Below are 27,789 nucleotides of genomic sequence, written 5' to 3'. Positions count from 1 at the left end.
AGGCCAAAAACTTTGGGAATCACTGAGTAACATATGCACCTTTGGGGGTCATTAGCTTGGAAGTTTCATTTGATATTGTAGAAGTGGTGTTATATTTTGAATGAGATCATATAGAACAAATACCAGGGCTTGAAAAACAAACAAACAAACAAACAAACAAAACAAAACTGGCCTAGGTTTTGGAGGAATGAGTGAAAGAAAAATAAATCCCCTGTAGAGGATGTAAGGGTATCAATGCCATCAGTTTTAGGGGCTGACGTACCCAGGAGAGTGCAAGTCCTGCGAAGAAGACACTGCATTTGGTTAGGTAAAGGTCTATAGAGACCTTGAGCCATTTCAGTGGCCCAGTGCAACCTTTAATCTGAACCATTCAGTTATCTCTCTCTGTCCACCCGAATCTTCCACTGTTCCCTGATGGAATTTACGAACGAGCACCAGCAAAAAATCCCTGGATCCTCAACCTTTATCTCTTAGTGGAACTTGACCTTCTTGTTCTAGCTGAACCTTAGTACATCTTCCCTTACAGTCTCTTCAAATACAGACTATTTCTTGGAAGGTCAGAATTGAAGAGCAAGAGTGTTTATTTCCTTCTCCACATGAACTTGGTAATAAAGATCTTACATGGTATCCTTTTTTCCCAGAGGTTAGGATGAATTTTCCAGTTAATAATTACAAATATTGGAAAATCCTCAGCTGTTTGGACCCCAGCACAACACATGTAGGGATTTCTTTTCATTTATTTTTGCTATGTTAATAATAGTGGTTAATTTCCCAACAAAGGAATAATTACAATGGCTAATTTGGATTATATACCACATGTAATAGCTTAAGGTACTAAATTAACAGTGAAATCTCTGCATTTAATTGGATATATAAAGTTTTGTTTTATTTTTGGCTTAAATATTTACCAAATGGCACCTTTTCAGCTTATTTAAATAGTCTTTCAGCCTTTTCAAAGAGCCTCCATATCCTAATAGTTCAGAACCTAGACTCTGGAGCCAGATAGCTTGGATTTAGATGCAGGCTCTGCCCCTTTCTATGTAAATATAGAAAGTCACTTACTTGAGCAACTTTAGGAAATCACTTAATTTTCAGTGCTGGAGCTTGATTATGTTTAAAATGAGAATGCTAATAATAATTATTTATAATACTACTATTATGATTATATTCAGTCTATAATTATGTTCACCAGACTCACTACCTGCTAGTATTCCATACTGTTGTTTATCAGACTTTGTTTATACTTTGTTTATTCCATACTGTTTATACTTTATTTATTCCATACTGTTGTTTATCAGACATACTGTTGTTTATCAGATCAAGAGTCGGACGCTTAACTGACTGAGCCACCCAGTGCCCCTACCAAAGGAATTTAATAAAGCATCTAGCGTATGGCAAGTACATAGCAGAAGTGAGAGATTAAAAGTAGTAGGATTCTTTAATGTATTTTGAGCACTTTCCACCTGCAGGTGCTAGGACAGTGTGTGCATGTACAAATTCATTTAATCATCAAAGCCACCCTATAAGATAGGAAGTGTCATTCTACCTGTTTTGTGATGAGAATAAATGAGGTGTGGGGAAGTTAGAAAATTTATAGTCACATAACTAACATTTCACTGTGGACTTGAACCTACACCTATAAGAATGTAAGCGAGGCTTCCAATGAACTAAGGGTTGGGAGACTTAAAGATGAACAGGACATGATTCCTGTATCAGAGGACCTCTGATCCCTCAGGAGAGGGAGGAGGTGACAGTCATTCTTCAAACATCTTTCCAGTGCAGGACGTAAACACGGGGAGAGATCACCAGGTGTCAGCGTGTACTTTATTTCATTTGAATTTAACGGATACTCTGTCCCACTGTCAGAACTGACGCTATGGTGCCTATTTTATTAAAGAAAAAATTGATGTTGGGTGCGTGGGTGGCTCAGTTGGTTAAGCGACTGCCTTCGGCTCAGGTCATGATCCTGGAGTCCCGGGATCGAGTCCCACATCGGGCTCCCTGCTCAGCAGGGGGTCTGCTTCTCCCTCTGACCCTCCCCCCTCTCATGTGCTCTCTCTCTCATTCTCTCGCTCTCAAATAAATAAATAAAATCTTAAAAAAAAATTGATGCTTAGGCAAGTTAAATGGCTCATATGATTGGTTTATGGAAGAGCCTAGACCGGAATCTTTGTCTCCTGAGTTTGCAAGTCAAGTGTAGACATTTGTTGTCTTCCATGATCAGTATTATAGTAGGTTGAATATTGGCCTCTGGAGATATCAGGGACTGATTCCTGCATCTGTAAATCTGGGGGGGGAAAAAAGGTCTTTGCCGATGTGATTAAATTAAGGATCCTGAGATGGGGAGATTATTTTAGATTATTTGGCTGGACCCTAAAAACTACCACATATATCCTAAAAAGGGAGACAGAGATTTGAGATACACACAGAAAAGACAATATGACTATGAGGCAGAGACTGGATTTACACACCCACAAGCCAAAAAATGCCAGCAGACACAAGAAGCTGGAGGAGGCAAGGAATAGATTCTCTCCCAGAGTTTCTGCAGGGAGTTCAGCCTGGCCTATGGTGATTTCAGCCTGGTGGTTCTGATTTTTACTTTTGGCATCTAGAGTGTAAATTTCTCTTGTTTTAAGCTGCTTATTTTGTGGTAATTTCCTACAACAGTAATAGGAAACCACTACAAGCATCTTATATGGTTGGGGGAGGAGTGTGTTCCTTGATCCACATGGTTGCTTCCTTCTCCTCAAGAAAATCCCCTTGAACATGCCTGCTGGAAGACTGACTACATACTAGTATTCCAGACTGTCATTTGTCAGACCTCTGGTTGTCTTCCCTTATCGACTCAAGACTTTATTACCCAGCCCTCTCTTTCTCTCTCTTCACTTCTCTTACTACCATCCTTGGCAACTTTAACATCCACTGTCTAGCCAGTGTCCTTGTATCCACATGTGCCCTAGATTACATTCTTTTGTTTATTCAAAAAATCTCCTCCAACATTTCTTATCCTCCTGCTCAGCCATCAGTATTTATTTGTTGATCAAATTGCTCCTATCAGCATATGAACATCCCATAAATTCTCCCTCCTCCTAAAACAAATAGCTTTGCCCTCGCATTTCCCTCCCATCCCTGTCTTGGTTCTCTACTTCCATTATAGCAAGGACTTTCAAGAGAGTTGTCTATATATTGCCTCAATTCCTGTTCTCTTTTGTGCTCACATTCTGCTGAGGCAGCTCTTGTCAAGGTCAGTCAGAGCCTCTCTCTTGTCAGTGCCCGTGGTCAGTTGTTATTCCTCATCTCACTTGACCTCTTAATAGCATTTGGCGTGATGGATGACTTCCTTCTACTTGAATCATTTTCCTCCCTTGGTTTCTGGCATAGTCCACTCTCCTGATTTTCTTTTTATTTCATTGGCTTTTTATTCTCATTCTTCTTGCTGGCTGCTCTTCTTTTCCTGCATCTCTGCACTCTTCCCTATCTTCCCTTCTTAGGTTATTTCATCCAGTACCCGGATTTGACTCTCCTTGCCCATCTATTTCAGGTCTGTGTCACCAGGCTCCACTTTCCACATGAGATACAAATTATTTTATCTAACACTGTACTGAGAAGCTTTATTTGAATTTCTAATTGGTATTTCAATCTTACCATGTCCAAAATAGAACTTTGAATTTCCAACTCCCACTGCACACAAACATGGTGCCTCCATAGACTTGCCTGTCTCAGTAATTGGCACCACTGTGCATCCAGCTGTTGAGGCACAGACTTCAGAGGTATCCTTCATTTACCCATCTGCTCATGGCTGGCTTTTTTCATTAATGAAGTCTTTACTCAAATGTTGCTTCCTCAATGGAGGCTTTCCCGCTCACATTATCTTAAATAGTCAATCCATAGAAAATCAATTTGCCCAAACCAGTTTGCCAAATTAATTTTTTAATGTGCCAAATAACCAAATATTATATATAGTTTGGGTAGTTTGGATATAGTTGGTAAATTCAGGAATTTTGCTTTTGGGAATAGATTAGTCAGGGAATTTACTTTTGATTGTGTGCTAATGAGTTGATTATGGACAGATTGACCTAGAGCCCTCCAAAACAGTGATCTTATCACTCTCTACCCTTTAATGTTTTTTCTATAGTACTTACTTAATACAACAATAAATCATATTTATATGTCTGCTTTTATATCTTCCTATCCTTTAGACTCTAAGCCTCATGAGGGTAGACTTTTCAACTTTAGTATTGAGGTCTACAGCAGGTGCTCAAAAATAATGGTTTAATGAATGAATGCAACAATGAATGACAAAAAACAACAACTGGATTTGAATACATTGAAGAAGGAATGGGCAATGTGTCACTCTAAGCTGAAAATACAGAACATTCTTATTTTCTTGAGCTATCAAAGAGAGAAAATGAGATTATGAAGTAAAGTGACATAAAGGTTTTTGTTTAAGTAAACGAGACCAATGTGTTAGAGTATGGAATTAAGGAAAAAAAAAAAAAGGAAAAGACCCACCAATAAAGGATATTGATTTTTTTAGTTTTGTGTAACAGTAGAAGACGATATAAATCAGTGAATAAAAAACTGTTTTACATGACAGTTCTGTATTTCTAGCTTGTGTTTCTGGGTTTATTTATTTATTTTTAAAGATTTTATTTATTTATTAGAGAGTGCGAGCAAGTGGGGGGGAGGGGCAGAGAGAGACGGAGCGAGAGAATCCCAAACAGACTGTGCGTTGAAAATGGGGCCAGATGCAGGGCTCGATCCCATGGCCGTGAGATTATGATCTGAGCCAAAATCAAGAGTTGGATGCTTAACTGACTGAGCCATCCAGGCACCCCTGTTTCTGGTTTATTTTAAAAATTATTGGATTTGATTTAAAATCTTCATCCCACAATAACTTATGAAACAATCTATAGTGAGTTGTTTGACATTGATTTTATCTGTTACATAAGTGCTTAAATGAGTTTAAATCCTTGCTAAAGTCATAAATTGATTTTCAGAACATAAATGATTATAAAATGATATTAGTAATAAATGTGAAGCACCATGATAACCGCATTAGTGGGGAAATGAGGAAGGAGAAAAGTTGAGAAAGTATTTTTCCATGCAGTGCTTGTCCAAGGAGACCAGATTAATTACTAATATGTTAATTTTTTGGTGATACAGATTAATATCCACTTGCTACTTATTTGTATAGATGACTAATTTCTGAAGAATGATATTATAAATCATACTGCATAACATTTAAAAATATGTCATTAAGTTAATATTCTAGAAAACTTTTATTATATATTTTATTTTATGAAAAAGTTGAGGAAATATGGAAATATCAAAGGGATGAATTCAGTATAAAAACTTTAGACTGGAGAAATTGGTAATTGCTTCTTTTACTTAGATATGCATATCTTCACAGTGGCTATGATGGTCTTCTGCTAATTAAAGGAATTATTAAATGTGACCGTATTAAAATTATTGGAAGGCATTCTTGTTAAATAAGAAAGGCAGAAGGGTTTACAGTTCGTCGTAATATGTATGTGATAAAAACTGGTTGAGAAATTGTTCTTGAAATGATCTACCTGTCTCTACCTATCTACTCATATATTGATAATTAATACAGAGGAAAAGATAATTTCTGATACAAACTAGCTCTGAAGTAGCAGGGTATTGAGGAATTATCTGTGGTAGTAACAACATTTGTGACTTAAGAATCGTAAGGCACAAATACGTAAATTTCCTCTGAAAATTTCTCTCCAACCCAGGTACACATTGTAAAATCATGTGATTATCCACAGTTGATATGATTTAATCTTTCTTCATCAATTTCATTGCTATGTTTGAGAATATCTGGGGTCTTAAATTGTAATAGATACTTCGAACTTTGTATCTTAAAATGTCCATATATCAAAAATAATAAAAATATGAAAAGGGTCATAAAATGTCTTTCATGTCATGCAGGGGAGGTTATTATAACAGTTATTTCATGATCATTAGATTTTGAAATCATCTTTATCTTTAAAGCAGTAAAGGCCCCATAAATATTGTTTCTCCCATTGTAAAAAGCTACCTGCATATAAGTCTTCACTGATTTTGCAATTTGTCAAATTTAATTTTAAATCAGTATCACCTTGTTTTATCTCCACCAGTTGTATTTAAGTTTAAATCCTCAGTTTAAGTGTCAGTAATCATTTGTATGTACTGTAAAATGTCTCTAAAGGGAATGTGGGCTGAAAACAGTTGATACAAGTTTCCAGTCATAGGTATTTTGTTATTAAATTTTCACAGGAAGTTAATGTTGAAAATTGAAGTGGATGCAGATCAACTTCATGTATTCCAACTTCATCTTTTACTTAATGAGATGATACATAAATTAATTCTCTTGTAAAGCTGGGGGTAATTATGTTTTTTATTCAATCAGTAATTAGATAACAGTTTCTTACTCAACATACCACTCCTAGGCATTAAAAGGAAAGTTGGAAGTTTCCTGCCTTGGTAGACTTGATCTGATAGCACTGGAAAGAAGAGCTTATTGAAATTCTCAACGAAAAGCAACAGATGATTTTTTTTCCTAGTCTGTTTCTTAACTTCCTTAAGCAAGCCTAGCAAATGTTTATTTATTTTCAATAGGTGTTATAATTTTAGGCACATCAACAGAACACTATTATTTGTATAGCTTAGGTGAGGGCTATTTTTTACTTATTAAAACTTTGTGATGAAAGGACAGTATGGTTTCTCTTTAATAAGGAAGTAGATGTGATGAATTATTTAGCATCTACCCTACCTTGGATTTATGAATACTGATTTTGTATGTGGATTATTCTTTTGCACAACAGCAAAATCATTTATTTATTTGACAGTTCTTTTGACAAGTTTAAATTCTTGTTAAAATCATAATACTAATTCCATAAAATGGAAACACTCAACTATGGAAAACATAGGAGAATGAAGTGATGAGTTTGCAAATTCACAGTTAATACAAACAGCTAATTTTAGTAAATTCAACTTCTGATTTTGCCAACTTTTCTTTAAAAAAAATTTAACAAAATCATCCAGTGGATTGGCTTCTAGACTGTTCAGTTTCTGATGTATTTATATATTAACATTTTATATTAGGATCAAAAATTCACAAAAGTATGTTTACCCCTAATCCTTAAAGATTCAAGTGTGTATAGAACAGTTATTTACTGTTTTCGTCATCGGATTTAAGAAATGTTTAGGATCACAAAAACACACATTCAAAAATACCAATACATATTTAGGTAATTCAACTAACTGGAATGTGTCAATATCAGATTTAACACAGATTGAAAAAAAATCTTTATATTGCAATAAGTTAATAGCATACTGAAAAACTACTACAGAATAGTCCATTTTAAAAATCCATTTTGTGTTTAAATATTCAGGAGATAGTCAAAATGTTGGTATTTGGACACATGTCATCTCTTATTCAGAGGTTAGCAAAAACAATACATAGTCATGAAAACTAAAATTATAATATTTACAACATTAGAGACAATTTTGAAAATGTTACTCTAATAGGATTCCTAACATTTTTATATACTTTGCAGTTATTTAGTTTAAAAGATCAGAGGAAAACTAGTCTGAAATAAAATAAAAGTAAAAATCCTAAACATTAAATATCTTCTTTTCAATATTGCTTTCACAGAATAAATTTGCAAAACCTATTTGTTACAGCAGCTGAAAAGATAAATCCCATATATTCCTGAATCATTATAAGTTGTAAATTACTGAGACTGGAATTTATAAAGAAACATTTTATTTTTTACTTTAAAAAGTTGTGTTTGAACATCACTTAGAGTTGGCAGAAATCAGATGGAGCGTTTGTATTTCCTGGGGTAGCATTCAACGTTTATTGCACCGAGAATCCTATGGCGGATATCAGTCACAATCACGTCTACAGCACACACCTTAGAAAAACTGGTGGGAAGTATGTAAGCATGCCTGTGGTATTGGTGTCTTTAAATCTATCCTTATTTTATCTTTAAAAAATTGCAAACATTGCTATTTAACCATCACTGGCAAATAATCTCATTTGCAACCTACCTCGTAATTGTTGGCCACACGCAATTTGCTGAGAGACACAAGCCTATATTAATGAGAAAAATATAAGCTTAGCAGTTTTGTTTTAGTTCCAACTACAGGTTTAACTCACTTTTCATACTCACTCTTGCGGGTCTTTGAAAGCAGAGTGCCGAGGCTGAGATTGCAGCTGTGGGGTCAGGCTGTATGGCGGAATGCTTGTTGAGCTGCTGTATAAACGCGGAGAGAACATTTTATAGATTATCTGCAAGTGCAATTATTCAAAAACTGGCTAGGTTGAAACAATCAAGGAAGCTGCTGGTTAAATGCAGACTCGTGAACCAAAACAGACCCACCGAGTTGCAAACCCCAGTGCATAGACCTGGCAATCGGAATTTTCCTTACCCAGCCTGGGCGATCAGGTGATCTCACTTGAAGCCTTCATTCACTCACATTTTTATTGAGTGTAGAGTAGATAGGCTTACATTCTAGTGGGCTCTGGAGATGCAGAGATAACAGAGGAGTCCTGCTTCCTTAGTAAGTTAGAGTGTGTAGGACTCTGTGTTGCCACAGAGTCGCAACCACCTTTAAAAGCTGTTGTCTTTGGGTTGCTGGGTGGCTCAGTTGGTTAAGTGTCTGCCTTCGGCTCAGGTCATGATCCCAGGGTCCTGGGATCGAGTCCCACATCGGGCTCCCTGCTCCGTGGGGAGCCTGCTTCTCCCTCGGCCTCTGCCTCTCTCTTTCTGTCTCTCATGAATAAATAAATAAAATCTTAAAAAAAATAAAAATAAATAAAAGCTTTTGCCTTTGATGATGGGGTAGATGTCCTTCTTTAGTTCAGGCTGGTGTCACAGAATACTGCGTGCCTTATATAAGCAAAAAAACATTTATTTCTCATAGTTCTAGAGGCTGGGACGTCCAAGATCCTCGTGCTGGCAGATTCATTGTCTGGTGAGGGCCTCCTTCCGGGTTCCCGGATGGTCATCTCCCTGTGTCCTCAAATCCAGAAGGGGCCAAGGAACTCTCCAGAGTCTCTTTTATGGAGGCGCTAATCCCATTCACGAGGGCTTCACCCTCATGACCTAGTCACCTCCCAAAGGCCTCACTCCCAAGTGCCATCATGTTGGAGATTAGATTTCAAACATATTAATTTTAGGGGGGAAACAAATATTCAGTCTGGAGCAAGCACCTTCGTATATCACACTAAAGCTTGAAACCCAACATTAAATGGTCTCAGAACAGAATCAGAATACACGATACTGTATTTTATCTGTCTGTGCTTTTCATAAAGGTGTTTGGTTTGGTTCGGTTTGTTGTTGCTGCTGTTCGTTTTTAGGACACCATGGCATATGCATGTACTACTAATAAAGTGGACACAGTTCCACTGTATTAGGAGCTCTCCCTGCACTTCTGCCTTTTATTATTTCATTTCATTCTCCTGTCGTTCCATCTCCTTTTATAATATGTTCAATGGTCTGATTACTGAATTACTGTGTGGTCTTTTACAACCTAATTAAAAATAACTATGAGATCGGGGTTATGGGAGATAATTTTATTGATGTATTTTACAATTAATTATGTATTGATAACAGTCCAGCATCATTATTTATTATAATTAGGCTAATTATAAAATGTAATTACTAGAATATCCAAGGTGTTCAACTGATGCCTAAAGCTATCGTTTTGAAATATAACTTTTGCCAGCCAATTACTGCAGCCTTCCTTAATTTGTGGATAAATCATGCTCTGTTATTTCTACGGAGAAATTGATTTGGAAGCATCAGTTCCCTAAGTGAGAAAATAAAATGTCCCACAATAAAGTGTTTGGGTGATAAGGTGATAAGAACAACAGAATATGGTTCAGAAGATGGTCACACAATTACTGTCATCGACTAATACAACTCACGACTTTCCTACCACTTAACAGGGTTTGCCAGTCAAGGCATTGTTTAACGATGAAATATTTTACTTTCTTTTTAATTTGAACATGCTAGGGGGTCTGAGGGTTATCAGCCTTCCCTGTGGGTGTATAGCTTCTCTTTGCAGTAACTAGTGTATAATCTACTAGCTTTCATTCTGGAAAAAAAAGACATTGAAAAACTGTAAAAATACAGTAGGTGTTGAATCAAGCATCTAATGCCAGTCTTTTATCAACAGTGAACCCACGGTTGGAAATTGTCTTCTCAGTGACACTTTCCTTCTGTCTTTGGTGGGTTATGGCTGATTGTGCAACAAAATAAGCAGGGAATTACCATATCATAACTTCTTTCTTATCTCTATACTTTCTAAAGATGTTTGACTCTAGGAAATACATCTTAGAAAAGTTAATGCCCACCGTTGACCAGCCATTATCCTTGGAAAGCTAAAGTGGGGTTAGTAGGCTGAGCATTCCCATTTGGATCCTTAGGTTGGGTAGGATGCATTAAGCTCATTTACTGTCTGGAGCAGACAGACACCCAGTTTTAACATGAATACTAAGCCTTTTCGTGTTTTACCTCTGCTTTTGTTACAGAAGCCCTCGAAACTCTCATCAGACAAGCAGAGAATTACACCAGCATTCTCTTCTGCAACACCTACAGGAACATGGCCCTAGAGGCTTCAGCCTCAGTTCAGGAGTTGTTCACTGATGTGGGGCTCTATTTATTTGGTGCAGATGTTAATCCTGAAGAGTTCATAAACAGATTCTTTGACAGTCTTTTCCCTCTCGTCTACAATCACCTCATTGGTCCTGGCGTGAGGAACAGTTCCCTGGAATACTCAGAATGCATCCGGATGGCCCGCCGGGATGTTAGTCCATTTGGTAATATTCCCAAAAGAGTAATGGGGCAGATGGGGAGATCACTGCTGCCTAGCCGCACGTTTCTGCAGGCGCTGAATCTGGGCATCGAAGTCATCAATACCACAGACCATCTGCACGTCTCCAAAGAGTGCAGCAGAGCCCTCCTGAGGATGCAGTACTGCCCTCTCTGCCAGGGCCTGACTCTCAGTAAGCCTTGCATGGGGTACTGCCTCAACGTCGTGAGAGGCTGCCTGGCACACACGGCAGAGCTGAATCCGCACTGGCATGCCTACATCCGGTCCTTGGAGGAACTATCAGACGCCATGCACGGAACATATGACATTGAACACGTGCTCCTGAACTTCCACGTGCTCGTTAACGACGCCGTGATGCAGGCTCACCTCAATGGACAGAAGTTATCGGAACAGGTAAGCAGCCCGGCCACATCTCCTGACCGACGGCTTAGAGCTCAGGCATTAGGTGTGTACATAAAGTTCCGTTGATTATAAGCACATCATCATGTACTTGAAAATGATGGCAGCTTAACAAGTTAATACCTCAGGAAAGAGTAGGAGAATGCATGGGATGCCATGTTTGAGTCAAGATATATTTTCTGTATCTTACAGTAGATGGTTGGTTAGCTACTTTCCACTTTCTCCTCTAAGTAGAAACCTTCTCCTAGTGTTAGGTCAGTGAGGGAGAGAGGACTCAGGTTGAAAATCGGGACCAGCATGGATCTGCATCTGCTGTCTGCCAGGAATTCCCAGATGCCTTAGATTCTTTGAGCCTGTCTCCTCAATGATAAAAAGAGAACAGTAACACGTAACTTTTGGAGTATTCTTTTTTGGGAAGATAGACAATATGTATGCAAACTAACTAGTACGGTGTCTGTTACTCAAAAAATGGGTAGTTATTGTTAGCATTTCAGAGGTGCTCAGCATTAAAATAGAAAATGCCAATGATATATTCATTAAATGAAGACTTGACAGCTTAATGTTCAAAAGTGTTTCTTCAGAGACTCTTCAGAATCTGTCACAGTGATGGTATAAGGATTTTTCAAAATGTGCTATATGCAACATCACGGTGTTTTATTCCAAGAAGAGTTTAGAAAGTGTTTGAAACAAAATCAAGTAAAAGGGCACGGGAGTTTTCTATTTCTCCCACCTTCTGTAGAGTCATTTTCTTATATATTCACAGGCTCCTGAGTAACATTCTCATACCCCATATAGTGAAGTAGGACCTGTTGCTGATGTTTAGCCTAAATCATTTCTCCTGAAACAAAATTATATTCCTTGGTGCTGAGAGAAGACATCTCCCTGCCCCCCAGTCCTAATTTACTGAATTAATAAACATCCTAATCATTAGCCTTATAGGTTATACTTTAATTTCTGGTAGATATTGGATCTGAAATATTTATGTGCAGTCATCTCTTCACCTTTCTTCTTAGCTTCCAGGGTCTTTGCAGGGCCTGTGTGAGCCTATAAGGTGCCCTTATGCAGATTAGACATGGTGCCCTCTTTAGGTGCATGCCACACCCTTATATGGCTTGGTGGGTAGAGTGAGCTGGATTTCAACTCCTGCTTCCCAATTTATTTGGCTGGGTGTCCTTGGACAGTGAACAAGATTCCCAACAATATGCAATGGTCTGAATCTTTCTGCAATCTCGTTCCTTTCTGGAGATCAGATAAGCACCAGAGCTTTTGGGAAGGTTGTAATAAACCAACTCAAATGAGGTATAAAAGACGTTTAAGGTTTCGAGTATTTCTTAGTTACGAGAAAGAAGATCCAGGAAACAAATATGATTATTACGATGTCAAGTATTTGTAGAAGGGAAGGCAGGCTCAAGAGCTCTGAAATCAAGTCCAGATTTGATTATTAATTTGGGGCATGCTATGTAACCTCGAAGGGACAGAGTTTTCTAATACACATAAGTAAATAGGTTTTAATGCCTTTTATTATGTATTTTCAAGACCTGGAGGGCCTGTTTGTATCCTTAAAATATATCACATGGAAAATTATGTTTTTCCGGGGCACCTGGGTGGCTCAATTGGTTAAGCGACTGCCCTCGGCTCAGGTCATGATCCTGGAGTCCCTGGATCGAGTCCCGCATCGGGCTCCCTGCTCGGCAGGGCGTCTGCTTCTCCCTCTGACCCTCCCCCCTCTCATGTGCTCTCTCTCTCTCAGTCTCTCTCTCTCTCAAATAAATAAATAAAATCTTAAAAAAAAAGAAAAGAAAATTATGTTTTTCCTATTTCAAACACTAAACTAACACAGGTTCGTACTTAGATAAACATGTTTTCAAGTCCTGAGTTGGCTAGTCATTTGTCATGTGGCCTGGGACAGCTACTAACACCTACTAACAAAGGATTCTGTTTGGTCTTGTGTGGAGGAAGTAGAAATGGTTCAGGTGGGATAATGTCGGTAAGGCTCTGACATTGATAGACACTCGTCCTGGGAATGCTTGCTTTTTTCTTACCCTATTCTAAGGCCAGCCCTGAGCAAACCTCAGGGAAGCAGGTTACTTTAGTATCCTAAAGGATTAGAATCATCATTGTACTTGTGTTTTATAAATAAGTTTTATTTTTATTTATTTTTTAAATGATTTTATTTATTTTAGACAGAGAGAGAGCGTGGGTGAGCAGAGGGAGGGGCAGCGGAAGAGGGAGAGAGAGAATCTCAAGCAGACTCCCTGCTGAGTGTGGAGCCCGACCTGGGATTTGATCTCAAAATCCTGAGATCACGACTTGAGACCAAACCAAGAGTAGGATGCTTAACCAACTGAGTCACCCAGGTGCCACTATAAGTGAGTTGTTTTTTGTTTTTTTTTTTTTAAAGATTTTATTTATTTATTTGAGAGAGAATGAGAGAGAGAGAGAGAGCATGAGAGGGGAAGGGTCAGAGGGAGAAGCAGACTCCCTGCCGAGCAGAGAGCCCGATGCGGGACTCGATCCCGGGACTCCAGGATCATGACCTGAGCCGCACTATAAGTGAGTTTTAAACAGGACTTCTGTCATATGAAACTCTGTGGTAGATTTATAAAGAACATTCTTTTCTTTTAGGCAAATCATTTGATTTGATATAATCAATAGTCCTATGACTATCTTGAGAAATATTCATCATTACTAATAAGTTGTAGATTCTTTTTTAAATAAACCAACTGAGATTCTCTTAAACTTATGGCAATAGAAGAAGGAGATACTGACTTTAAATTCCTTGAAAATTGACTCATTAATATTTACTTCTGCCAACTTCAAAGTGATTTATAAGCTATTTATCAAGCTTCGATAACCAGTTCACACATCAATGAATTTAACAAATTCAAAATAAATTACTGGAGAGCCAGAAAATAATGACTTTCTCACATTCCCAAAGCAATTTGTGAGATCTAGGACTTCCAAGTCTAGTCCTCAGTAAATACATATTTTCACTTTAAGAAATCCATAGAGGTATCTGCTGTGTCATGTTTTCGTTGGATGAGTTTCAACTGGAAAGAAAAATGTTCTCAGATTCCTGAGACTATCGTAAGTATCTTCTATTTAATAAGCCATTAGAGAAACAGAACCTAATTTACAATAGAGTATTTTCATTTTATAATTATTCCGGGGCTTAAGGCAATACTTAATTTAATAAAACATTAACAGCAAAGTGTAGATATTAAAACCACTGGCTCTGCTGTCCGACTGGATTTCACATCTGCTCTACCACTTACTAGCTGTGAGTTGGTGCATTTGATTACTCATCTCTCTCTGCTTTAGTTTCCTCTTTGGTGAAATGGAACAATAATACCTACATCATGGAGTTCTTGTTAGAATAAAATGAGCTTTCACACTTAGATGAGTGTCTTGTACATGGTGAATGTTTGAATCCTACTAATTATCATCACGTTGTATTATTTATGGATACTTTGTTGGTTTCTCTGATGTTGTAAATGCTCCTAAAGCAAACACGCCTTTCCTGATGTGGTGTAGAGTTAAAAAAAAATTTAATGGTCGTTTAATGTAAGCAAATGATTGTAAAGATTTTCCTTGAATGAGAAAAAACCTTGGAATTTTCAGAAAACATTATGCAACTCCATAATGTGTTTTAATATTAATGGCTATTAATTAATAATTAACAGATATAGGAAATCATTTAATGATTGAATGATTTGTTAGGGAATCATTTATTTATTTTGTAAATAAAGTTAATTTTTTTGCTATTCATTATATTTAACATATTATTAACATAATTTAATACTTTAACTTATTCAAAGAACCTAGGACCTGTGTTAATTTCAGTGTTTCAACATCTTCTAAATGGAACAGATATTACTAAGAAACTCAGCTGAACATTGATTCTGTAGAATTTTATTTTAGAAACAAATTTTTTTTTAGCTTTATTTGCATATAATTGACAAAAAAATGTTTTATTTAAATATCTGGTAGAATTCACCAGTGAAATTTGGTCCTGGGCTTTTCTTTGTTGAGAGGTGGGTTTTGTTGTTGTTGTTGTTGTTGTTGTTGTTGCTGTTGTTTTACTGATTCAATCTCCTTACTCATTATTTGTTCAGATTTTCTCTTTTTTTCATGATTTAGTTTTGGTAGGTTCTATGTTTCCAGGAATTTAACCATTTATTCTAGGTTATCCAGTGTGCTGGCATAAAGTTGTTCTTAGCAGTGTCTATGATTCTTTATATTTCTGTGATGTCAGTTGTAAACTGTGTCTCTTTTTTCACTTATAATTTTATTATTTGAGTCTTCTCTATTTTTTTCTCAGTCTAGCCACTTTTTTATCCTTTCAAAAACCAGCTCTTCATTTCATTGATACTTTCTATTGTTTATCTAGTTTCCATTTCATTTATTTCTGCTTTGATCTTTGCTATGTCTTTTCTTCTGGTAACTTTGGGCTTAGTTTGTTCTTTTATCCCCCTAGGTAAATGTATAAAGTTAGGTTGTTTATTTGTGAGTTTTTTCCCCTTCCTGTAGGTGTTCATCGCTATAAACTTCCAGCCAGCCCTGCTTTTGCTGGATCTCATAAATTTTGGTATGCTCTGTTTTCACAGCTGGGAGTTGGGGTTTCTCTCCGGATTAATGGCGCTTTGCTGAGGGTGGGATTTACGGCAAGTGTGTATCTCAGTCCTTCCTGCCCATTGCAGGGTAGGGGTTTTCTCATCCACCCAGGGTGTTCAGCTAGTTTGTAGATTTCTTTCAGAGGAAATTTCTCTATGAGTAGTTGTATGTTTTGTCCATTTGGTGCATCTGTGGGTGGAGAGAAATTCAGAGCCTCCTATGTTACCTAATCTTGGGAATTACTACCACAAAAAAATTTTTTTTAAGTCTGTAATGGGTTTAGAAACATAATTTCCAACAGTAAAAGTCCTAATTTGTATTTTTAAATAGATAATCAGTTTTTCACATCTCTTACCTATGCACTATTAGTAGAGATTCAGCTGGTTGCATTCAAATTACTTTAGAATAGCTATTAACTTCAATTTTAATACCTATCAAAATTGAGTTTAAGGTGAATCGTACACACTGGTGCACTCTAATTAAACTCTGTTGTGGAGATAACTATACCTCATCATTTCCTCTCTACATATTCACATTTATCTACATCTCAAAATGAAACCATAATAAATTAATCATGTGTTTTTAAGTATCTTGATGATATTCTTCTATATAAATTGAAAAGGAAAATTAAAATAGTAGCCGGGATTAATTCTGGTAAGGCACTAATTTGGTTCTATTTTTTCTAATGTGGTACAGAGTTGCTTAAAAATCATTGTGTTACATGATCTTGTATAATAAGGATTGTAGGACAAATAAGGTTGAGGCAACACATTACTCTCTGAAGGGTGCATCCTTGAAATGGTTTCCAGTGGGAATGGTGAGAGGAATGTACACTCCAAGGACACAGGAGAGAGTTAGGAGCCTCTGATTGCCTGGGTCCAGCTCACATGTCCACTGGCAGTCACTTCCTCTTGGGGACAACCTCCAACAGTTCCACAAGAAACAAAAAGCCAAGAAGGCATTATGTCTGAAGCAAACTTTTTTTTTTTTTAACAAGCTTTCATTCATGTACATTTTTGTATTTGGCTGCCACAGAATAAAAGACTATGACCAAAGGTTATAAATCAACGACCTATGGACCAATTTTTTTGGTAGCTGGGTAAGACTTCCTTGAAAATGTATTCATAATATATTTAAAGCTATCATTTTAACCTTTGCCTAATTTTTATTTAATTTATGTGGAGGGCTAATGTTTAACTTAGGATCAGTAGATGCTTCCACTGGACTTGTTCTTCTGAGAAGTGAAGCTGGAGCTTCACATGAGACAAGGGAGAGTCTTAAGAATTCAACTCGTCACAATCGAAGGGGAAAGATACAAGTTTCTAGGGTAGAAGACATCTCAGAAAGAATCCAATCTAAGTGGGCCAACTGAAAGTAGAAAAATCTATAAGCTCATAAGAAAAAGAGATTCATTAGACCATGAGAGGCTAGTCCAAGTCATCATCTTATACAGAAGTCACTTCAAAATATTTTCACCTGCTTAATTCTGCACACGAGGTAGTGAGAGGGAGCTTGCCGTTGCGGAATGGCAGCTGGAGTATGTAGCCATAATTAGTGGGTTCTCCTCCCAGTGCTGGGACCATTGAGTTCTTTCCAGCTGTGGAATGAGGCAAAAAAATGTTCTGACTAGAGGTAATTCAAAGGTTCTATTGTCCAGTGATTTCCTACTCAAATAAATACAATATATCGAGATATTTCTGTAACATGGTCAGCCTCTACTGTTAAGAATTTTCTTCACATGCTTGATTAGATCTGAATCCTTCATCTTTTGACTATTACCCCCCAGTGCTTGTGGATCATGGGGGAAAGGGAGGTCCAATTTGGCCCTTTGAGAATGTCTGTAGAGCTTGAAATGATTTTCAGTAGTGAGGGCCAATCACAACCCACGTACCTCATACAAGGTAAGCCTATTTCTTTTTAAGGAATACATGAGATAAGAAGCTTGCATAATTTAATTATAGATATTTCCTAAGACTTTGAAAATGTGGCATGATTAATTTGGGATTTTATCTTTCTGGGAAAGATTATAGTATGAATTACTTGAGAATAAGTACCAATAACCATGATTGTTTATTTCTACTTAATTTCCTAAGAGAGGAATAATTATTAAATGTCTTGTGAAGATCTGAAGATCTATAAAGGAAAATCTGGACAAAGATCTCCTGGAACAATGGCCTATCATGTTTTTAAATGGTTCTAGTTGTTTGACAATTCATCCTTACAGTGAATGAATAGTTGCATCCTCAATTGCCATGCATGGTACTCTAGATTGTAATGCTCTGAAGATAGGGACTAAGTCTTAGCCATCTTCAACTTCAGATATTTGAAGGCTATTATTTTGCCTGCTTTCCTGACATCTTTTCAGACTATTCACTCCTGTTTTATTCAATTCTTCTTTATAGACTTTTTTGTTAGGATCACTATTTATTTATTTATTTATTATTATTTTTTGTGGTGCAAAATGGTGGTTTATTAAAGCATGGGTCCTGTCCCCTTGTTGGGGCAAGTAAGGAAAAGGGAGGTTTCAAAGGAACTTTCATATGGTAAAGAGGACTGGCATACAAGATACCAGAGCCATTGTCAAGATTGTTTCTCCCCCAGCAAGGTATTAACATTAGAACAGTTGGGAGATTCCTGGAAGAATGTCACACAGGTCCCACCCAGAGCGGGGAGTGGGGTGGGTGGGAGAGGTCATGCATATTATGCTTTGTCTTCAGCTAGCCGCTTCTGCTCCCTCATCATTCCTCCCTGAGCAATTTTGACCCTTAAATCTAAGGTTGTTGAAGGCATAAGATCTCATTTTCTGTAATGTCCTCCTGCTGAATAGGGGCATAGAGATGTCCCTAGCTAGGGGAGTTACGAAAGGGGAGGCAGCTGAATCTAAGGCTGACAGGAAGTCAGGAAGTATCTCTGTGGGTGGTAAGAATCATCTGTTGATGTGAAGTCATCGTAGGGACGGAGTCTTGCACTAAGTGGAGAGATACTGGTGGGGAAATCTGGAGTGGGTGGTGTTAGGTCCAGGGGGTGCTCTTCTTGGTGGGGTTTTGGAATATAGGTGAAATTCGGTGGGGTGAGGTCCGGAGCCGACGACCAAGAATTCTAGAGACATCTTTGGTGCAAAGGATGGTTTATAGGATCTCTATTTTAACTACAGAGCTCTGTCTGGCTCTTCTGGAGAACTTGCTGACTCAGGAGGGAGTTGGCCAGACTGGAGGAAGCCTGGGGGTTGACAACTGGTGGATACTGGGCATGGATCTTTTTATTCCCTCCCTATCACAGCCAAGTGCTCCTCCTTCCTCAGGGATCTGCCATCTGGAAGATTCCTGCTTGTGGTCTCAGGCCTTGCCAAATGCTTTTTTTTTTTTTTTTTTTTTTGAAAATAAGCAATGGAAGGACAGTTTTCAGAACCTTTAATTTCCTCATTCAATTTTTGTGTGACATATGCATTTGCTTTGTCAAGTTATTGATGTTTCTCTGAGCTAACAGAGCTCTTATCTCAGTAACATGAGCTTTTGTTTTCTGGGACTATGAGGGTTTTAATAATACCCAGTGATTCTTTTTAATTTTCCTGAAGTATTTTTGATTGAATTTTGTAAGTGGGTAGCTGTTCAGATGCATCACTCATGTTTTTGGCTGGTTTGGAGTGATTCTCCTCTAAACCTTAAATGGAATAAATTCTCTTTAAATTGGATGCTCCATGCACAAAACTTTGTTTCCTTTTCTTGATTAAGCTCAAGAAGGATATGATACTTCTGTTGCAATTTTTGTCTCTCCCTTTCTACTTGGGTGTTTTCTGAATGCAGCAAAGCTTTCTTGGTTGGAGATTTTTCAAATGACTTTAAGTGATTTTTGCATTGAGAATTCTAGCTTCTGCAATTACTTTGTATACATTTACTTTCTCATCTTTGAAAGTATGTAAACTGATACTTAACTCAGTCATATAAATCAGCAATCCTTTGGCTTCACCAATTAAGAAACCTTCATTTTCCGATGCCTTCCTTATATCCAATTTCATGTTCGCATAAACTGTGCCGTCTTCCCCAAAAACAGCAGTCTGACTATTCATCTGTAGCAAGTGTTCACCTAGAGGCTTGATCTGACTCTTTCTTTTAATAAGAACTTTTTAATAAGATTCACTCCATGGGCAGAGTTTTATGAGATTATTTTTTCTCTTTAGTAAAATTGTCCACTCTATACTTCCATTTTTGAGATTCTTATGAAAGCAAGTTTATGCTTCTCTGAAGATTAGAATTTACCTCCAAAGTCCTCATTAGTGCTGTCTGAAGCTTTTCTCCATTGTTTGGCTGGATTTTGAAGACTGTTTTAGTTGCAGCTTTGTTGGATTTGCTTTGATGCTTCTTCTAAGAAGTTAACTTTGTTTATAATGTCAACCATCATCTGAACTTGTAAACATTTGGATTTTTCTCTTTTCCATGCTTCCTATAAGTACCTGGTTTAAGCTCAAGTAAAGAGTGGTAGTTTTCTAGCTCTTTATTCATGGTCTTCATATTTATTATGTCTTATAGGAAGTTTTAAAGCTTGCTTCCAGTATAGTTGATTCAAGGTTTCCGAACTCTCTTACAAAGTGGTACAAATTTGCCAACAATTTGGTATTTTTAGTCTAGAGGGACAGACATTGCAGTGGCCTGTTCTTTGTCTCTGCTTGCATAATAACAAAGGGTTTTAGACACAAAAAGAATCCATTCTGACTGTAAAAACTTCCACTTCTCACAGTATTCCCTAGGTCGCTGGGCCCCCACTGCTGGGCCCGGAGCCTCCAGGATCAGCATGACACAGAGCATCATGGCCATCAGTGAACTTCCCTGGACCCCAAGGCCACTGATGGCTCACCTCAGGTTGCCATGACTCTGTGGCCACACAGACCATCCAGCCCTGCATTGAGAGTTCTACCCAGAATGTCCCTGGTGCCTAAAAGCCAGGGCAGACCTCAGCAGAGGGGGTAGAAGTGACAAGAAAAGAGTGTCTGCCGCCTTTTGCCACCTCTTCACCCACGAAGTCAGTGGTCATATCGCACGGCCCTGGGGGTGTGGACTAGGCTCCGTAGGCCAAAGCGGATGCTTAGCAGCTCTGGCCACCTGGGGTCTTCCCGGGCTGTGCCAAGAACTAAGCAGGGAAATGTCTTTCCACATCTGTAATTATTCTTGTTTGGGAAGCTCCACAGTGGAGGGTTGCATGTCCCCAGCACTGGCACTTCTTCCATAAGCTTTTCATTTTGTGTCTTTGAAGACCTAATCCAGCTGATGATGAATGGGGAAGACTCTGACTCTCAGTGCTCCCCTTGGTATGTTTCTTGCTGGCCGTGAATATGTGTGGGGGAGGATGTGAGATGCAGTCTGATAGGCCCTGGGTAGGATCTCTACTCACTTCTCTATTTTCACATTTAACAACTAAAGAAGAACTAAGAGGACTTTTCAAAGTCTTCACATTTCAAGAATGTGCAATCTAACCATGGGGTCTTTGGCTCCACTCCCGTTTTTCTCCTCGGACTGTGCCCTTAGGGCCTGCATGGACCAGAAGGGCTGGGGGCTGACATCTGACTCTTCGGCAGCTGTCTTTTGAGACGGGTAGAACCTCCCACTCTTTAAAACTGAAGTTTCCTGGTTCCTTCTTCCATTTTCAAGCACTCTGTGTTTATTTGGAGACAAGAATAAGCAGATGAAACACCATTGCCCCTACTGCTTCCCCTGTTGTAAAACCACCCAAGGGAAATGCGAAAAGGGATAGACGTAGAAAGCCAGGGCAGGTGCGTGGTGGGTAAAAGAGGGTCAGTGTTAAGATGTGTCCTAAATTCTTCAATGGCCTTCAAGCTGTGTCTGTCTATACGATAGGGACAGTCTAATTTGAAGAGGATCCCAATTCAGTCCATCAGTCAACAGTAGGTGTTTGATGGTGGATATCACCATTGGGCAAGGAATAATGCACATCAAGGTGACCTACCTCCAGGTTTGATCTAGGGATAGGAAACCTTTATCATCTAAGAGGATAGAGAAGGACTCTAATAATAATCTCCCTTATTACCAAATGTTACGTGGTTATAATTTCCTTCAATGATGTAGTAATATTTTTTAAAGTTATCCAAAAAATGAGAAGGCAAAACATTACCCTGTATTCTTTTGATGATTTAATAGGACAAAGCCCCTGAGTTATCAACTAGGTATATGTATTTTTTTTTCTTTTTTAGTTACTATTTTACTCACTCTAAAAGCCATACTGTGCTCTGTAAAGCTAGATGTTAATTTGCAGATGATTAATACATTACAAATAATTTTTGTCCTGTTGAATTACAAGTTATTTTTGTCTGAGTGAGAAAAAAACCCTGCAAAGTTATTGTTTTATTTACCTGAAAAATATTAATCTTATTTTTTATTATTCTAACATCAGAATATTATTCCAGTGTTCTGTTTTTTTCACTGACTATAATGCTAATTTCTTTCAAGCAGCTTTATTGCTCTGTTTATTCTCTCATTAAGGAATTGAACAAGCCTTTCAGAATAGCTCTTTATATATTAGTTTTAGAGGTGTATTTTTATATCTTTTTGAAAATGATACTTTAATGCATTGAGAAAAAAAAAGGCACTACAAACATTATTTCTTATAATGGGTAAGACTGTTTTGGTAGGAAGTGCCAGAAACTCAAATTCATTTAATGCCTCCTAAGGAAAGGGGTGGATATAAGGCCACATAACCAAAAGGTCAAATGCTACAGATAACTGAAGGTCTGATTTGATCTAGTTCCTTGTAAACATTATCGGGATTCTTGTCTACTTCTCAATGAAACTTTTGTCTATGTTGGTTTGTTTCTCAGGCAGGCTTTCCCCAGGTGGTAACAAGGTAGGCCATAAAACTTCTAGGGTCATTACCTTCTAGTTTAGCAAGAAAAAATACTACTTATTTCTCATTGATCAAAATTCCCTATGTTCTTGCTTATCATTCTGGTTTTGGGCCTCTTTTTTTCCCTGAGGCATCTACTGGCCCCCTGACTGGCCACTTTAGGGTCATTTTCCCATTGTGGAGCCATAAATGGGATCAGCTCACTTAAACATGTCAGGAAAGATTTGGAGAGGGTATTTCCAGAGTATAAATACAGGACAGCAGCAAAAACAGAAAACAAAAAAGAAAAATCAAACAAACAAGAAATGAAAAAGTATACTTTCTATTAATAAAGGATTTAATGCATGATGACTATGTTAGAAATGTGCCAAAGAGCATCAACATACATGGAATAATAATTTAAGGTCTGAGCAAAATATAAATATACAAATTAAAGATAAAACATAATAGAATTAAAAAATAATGTTAGAACTATTGTGGAAGTCCAAGAACATGATGGGATGACCAGAAGCATTTGCTTTAAATTCACAAGTAAGACATCCCTATCCTGTATTATACTCTACAAGTTAATGTTTACATGAAGGTACTAATTAATACAATTGGACAACACATCAATAAAAAATATCCTGATAAAAATAGGCAAAGTGTTTAGACATTCTCCAAAGAAAGTATAAATGTGGCTAATAAAGTATGTTCTACATCGTTAGTCATTACATGACCGCAGATCAAAACACAATGAGACAATGAGATGCCACTTCATGCCCCTCCTAGGATGGCTATAATATAAGCAATCAACAATAACAAGTGTTAATTAACAACACAGGAAACAACAGATGTTGGCGAGGATGTGGAGAAAGGGGAACTCTCTTACACTGTTGGTGAGAATGCAGACTGGTGCAGCCACTCTGGAGAATAGTATGGAGGTTCCTCCAAAAGTTAGAAATATAACCACTCTATTTTCCAGTAATTGCACTACTAGATATTTACTCAAAGAATACAAAAATACAAATTCAAAAGAGTGCATGCCCCCCCCGATGTTTATAGCTGCATTATCAACAATAGCCAAACTGTGGAAAGAGCCCAGTGTCCATCAACTGATGAATGGCTAAAGAAGATGTTCTGTGTATATACAATGGAATATTACTCAGCAATCAAGAAGAATGAAATCTTGCCATTAGAACAACGTGGAGCTAGAATGTATTATGCTAGGCGAAATAAGTCAGTCAGAGAAAGACAAATACCATATGATTTCACTCATGTGGAATTTAAGAAACAATACAGATGAACATATGGGAGGAGGATAAAAAGAGGGCGAGAAATAAGCCATAAGAGACTCCTAATGATAAAGAACAGTGAGGGTTGCTGGAGGGGTGGTGGGTGGGAGATGGGTTAGATGGGGGATGGGCATTAAGGACGGCACTTGTGATGAGCGCTGTGTGTTGTATGTAAGTGATGAATCACTGCATTCTATTCCTGAAACCAATACTACATTATATCTTAACTAACTAGAATTTAAATAAAAATTTGAAGAAGAAAAAACAAAAACAAACAAACAAAAGAGTAACAAGCGTTGGTGAGGCTGTGGAGAAATCTGGACACTTGTGCATTGCTGGAGAGATTGGAAATTAGTGCAGCTACTTTGGAAAAGTTAGGCAGCTCCTTATATAGTTAAAACGTAGACTGACCACGTAAGCTAGCCATTCCAGGCTAAGGTGTGTACCCAAGAGAACTTAATACATGTGTTTCTAAAAACATATATAGATAACCATGGCAGCTTTGTTTATAACAGCCAAAAAATGGAAATGACCTAAATGTTCATCAGTTGCTGAATGGATAAATAAAATGTCGTATAGCCCTACAATGGGACATTTTTCTACAATAAAATAAGAATGAAGTACTGTCGCATGCTACAATATGATTGAACCTTGAAAAGATTATGCTATGTGAAAGAAGTTAGTCACAAAAGACCGCATATCACATGATTCTGATCGTATGAAATGTCCAGAATAGCAAATTCATTGAGACAGAAAGTAGATTAGTGGTTCCTGGGAGCTGGGGTGATGGGGGAATTAGGGATTACTGCTAATGTGCATAGGACTGTTTTTGCAGGGGAAAATGATAAAAATATTGTAAAATTATATAATGATGACGGTTGCATATCTCTGTCGACATAGTGAAATTCACTGAACTGCAATTTCAAAAGGTTGAATTTTATGGTACATTAATTATATAACAATAAAGCTGTTATAAAAAAGTTATAGTGTATAATTTTGAAAATTGACTCCTACAAAAGGAAAACCAGCATATTCCAGGGAATAATTTACATTTATAGGTTTGTGCTTTTTGTTGGCATATGCTTCTTGAGGCTTTGGGAACTCAGAGGGACAATGCATCTATTCATTTGTCATCCAAATGACACACTAAAAATGTTTTTGGAGACATTTTATCATTTAATGCTTCAAGGTCCTTCAGTGAAATAATTTCCCCCCATATATTAAAGGTAATGTTTTCTCCGCAGATAGTAAATTTTCCGACCTTGAAAAACTGCTCTTCTCATTGGAGAAGTTTTGGGGTCAGATTAAAAAGGAATAGATAGATCATCTCGTTCATTTATCCAAACCTCCAGCAAATACCCTCGGAGTGTTTGCAGTTTACCAGGCGTTGCTGGGCGCGGGGTGTAGGCACCAGCCGGACACCCAGTTGTGCTGTCAGAGCTGACAGTAGACTTACTCACTTTTCCAGAGCACTGTAGCCTTTCTAGTCTATTCTCCACCGAGAAGTCAGAATAATCTTAACACACTCTAAAATGGATTATGCTTAAAATCCTTTAGTGGCTTCCTGCTGACCTTAGAATAAAATCTAAAAGTCTTCATACTGATCTTCAGTGCTTTGCACGTCTGCCCTGTAGTGCTTGCCGCTTTCCCCTCATCGCTCACCACTCTTAAAAGTCCTTTGCTCTCATCAGGCTAGAGTTCTCCTCTTCCCTTTAGCATACAGTCCTCTTGACACACATGTCAGTTAGGTTTTTCTGAAAGGAGGCTCCTTTCCAACCATGCCCCGCTCCACTGCAACACCTTTATCTAGCTCCTGCTAATGCTGATCCTCACTGTGGTCTTACCTTGGATGCTACTAACCCTAAGAAGTTTCCTGGGCCTCTGTAGACAAGGTGGGGCAACTCTGTAATATATTATGGACACCATGACTTTTCCTTTATAGCATTCTGCGTACATGCTGTTATTTAATTCTTCATTTATATTTTGTATTGATTGTAAGTGCCAAGAGGGCAGAGACTGTGTTGTGTTCATCACAGTATCCCTAGAGTCTTAAGTCTTGGTGGACATACAAGTTCCTCGATGAATACCTGTTGGTCAACAGTAAATCTCACCTTTCTCTTACATTGCCTGGGCTCTTGAGATTGTTTCCATATTGATCTCTCTGCACCACCTTTGCCTTCTTGGTGTCTCCATGAAGAGAATTCAAACTTCTTAGCATGGTGTAGAAGGTCCCCTGTGTAGTCCTACCACTCCTTCTCACTCATCAGCCTCATTTCCCTTCTCCTCACCTGCCCTCCCTTGTATTCATGTTCCAGATTAAAGAGTGACACCCATGCCCCTCAATCCCATGTGGATTTGAATATTCTACTATGTGCACGTTGCCGACAAACCCAGAAGCTCGTCCAGACAATTCCCTGGATCTTTTTCGTCTCTTTCTCCCTTGTGCCTGTTAAAGTGTCTGGGGATATTTGTTGAACTGAGATGACCTCCATGCTCCATAGTAGAAACTTCTTGATTAATGCCCTGAATTAGATTTAATTTCAGGCATTTACAGTTTTTTATTGAATCTTAAATTACTAGCATTTCATATCTCCCATGAGAGCACAGCAAGACCATTGTAATAATCTATGATTCTTTTAATGAATGCACAAAATGCTTCCATTTAAATTTTTATGTAGATAAATAGACTGGCATTATTAATATTATATCTGCATTTATCTTAAGCCCAGTCAAAAAATCCCATTTATCAAATTAGTTTACTGGAAATAAGGACAAAGCAAAAATTATAAACGTTTAAAACAAATCTTGATAGAAGTGCATATAATCTACTCTACGTAATTCTGGTCGTGGTCCTACACCATGCCTTCCACCTTCCAGTTCTCATCCAGGAAGGCAGACATCAGGCACTTCGGCTTTCTATATCTCATACTAGTTTGGTACGAGGGTAGCCAGAGCTGCTTGGGGTCTGGGGTAGGACTGAGGCAGACTGTCAGCCCAGATGCCCTGTAGATTCTAGACACCTATCTCTGGTTTACAGAATCCTCATGATTCATCTAAGGAAGTTTTAAAAACTGCTTTCTGCCATTCACTAGTGTTCTTTTTAGATGTTAGTAGTAGGCGTTCTTTGATAAAATGTTGCATAATCTTAAGTTTGAGGAAAAACTACATGCAATATTCATCTCCTACAGAGTATTACAGGTTATTTCTATGCAGATTAGTGTGTCAAAGGTTCTGATAAATCCTACTACTTAAAAATATCCATTAACTATTTTAAGTAAAGCATTTTCAATATATATTTAACCAAGACCCCATATTTGCCTGCATATGTTATGGATTTTCTGCTAAAAATACTTTGGAAAATGCTGCTCAGAGATATGTTTCATGATTTATTTGGGGTTTCAGCCACGAGCAAATTACTTTTGGGGAAAGCTGAAGGCAACATAGCCTGGTATCTGGCCAGGCAGCTTTTAGTTTAGAGCTGGACTGTTGGCGGCCATGATCCTCAAATGGATCACCTCACATCACGAAAGGGTCAGTCACCCTAAACTTTATCATGGGCTCTGAGAACACAGCCCAGAAACTGACTTCCTTTGAAAACTCCATACAAACTTGATTGAATTATATTTTCCCAAGTTTAGCAATGTGAAAAGAGAAGGCTAAACATTCTCTTGACCTTCTAAAAGTGGTCTGTGCCCATAGAGAGATGAGAGTAAACATATCTGAGACAAATAGCTTTGTCTGTTGGTTACTCTTCTAACTTCACACTAACCATTTTAATTCAATTTCTTAGCTATGGAAT

The 27,789-nt window shown here is 37.8% G+C and overlaps 1 protein-coding gene across 1 annotated transcript in view; it reads left to right on the top strand.

Moving 5' to 3' along the window:
- GPC5 (glypican 5) overlaps positions 1-27,789 on the top strand; it is a 729,885-nt gene that overhangs the window by 262,999 nt on the left and 439,097 nt on the right. The window contains exon 3 of the mRNA XM_021696018.1: positions 10,550-11,244. Within this exon, the coding sequence (XP_021551693.1) occupies positions 10,550-11,244 (695 nt within the window). The remainder of the gene's footprint in view (positions 1-10,549; positions 11,245-27,789) is intronic.

Source organism: Neomonachus schauinslandi, chromosome 3 (genome assembly GCF_002201575.2).
Source record: "Neomonachus schauinslandi chromosome 3, ASM220157v2, whole genome shotgun sequence".
NCBI lineage: Eukaryota > Metazoa > Chordata > Mammalia > Carnivora > Phocidae > Neomonachus > Neomonachus schauinslandi.
Note: the sequence above shows the minus strand (reverse complement) of the source record. Positions and strands in the feature narration are given on the sequence as shown.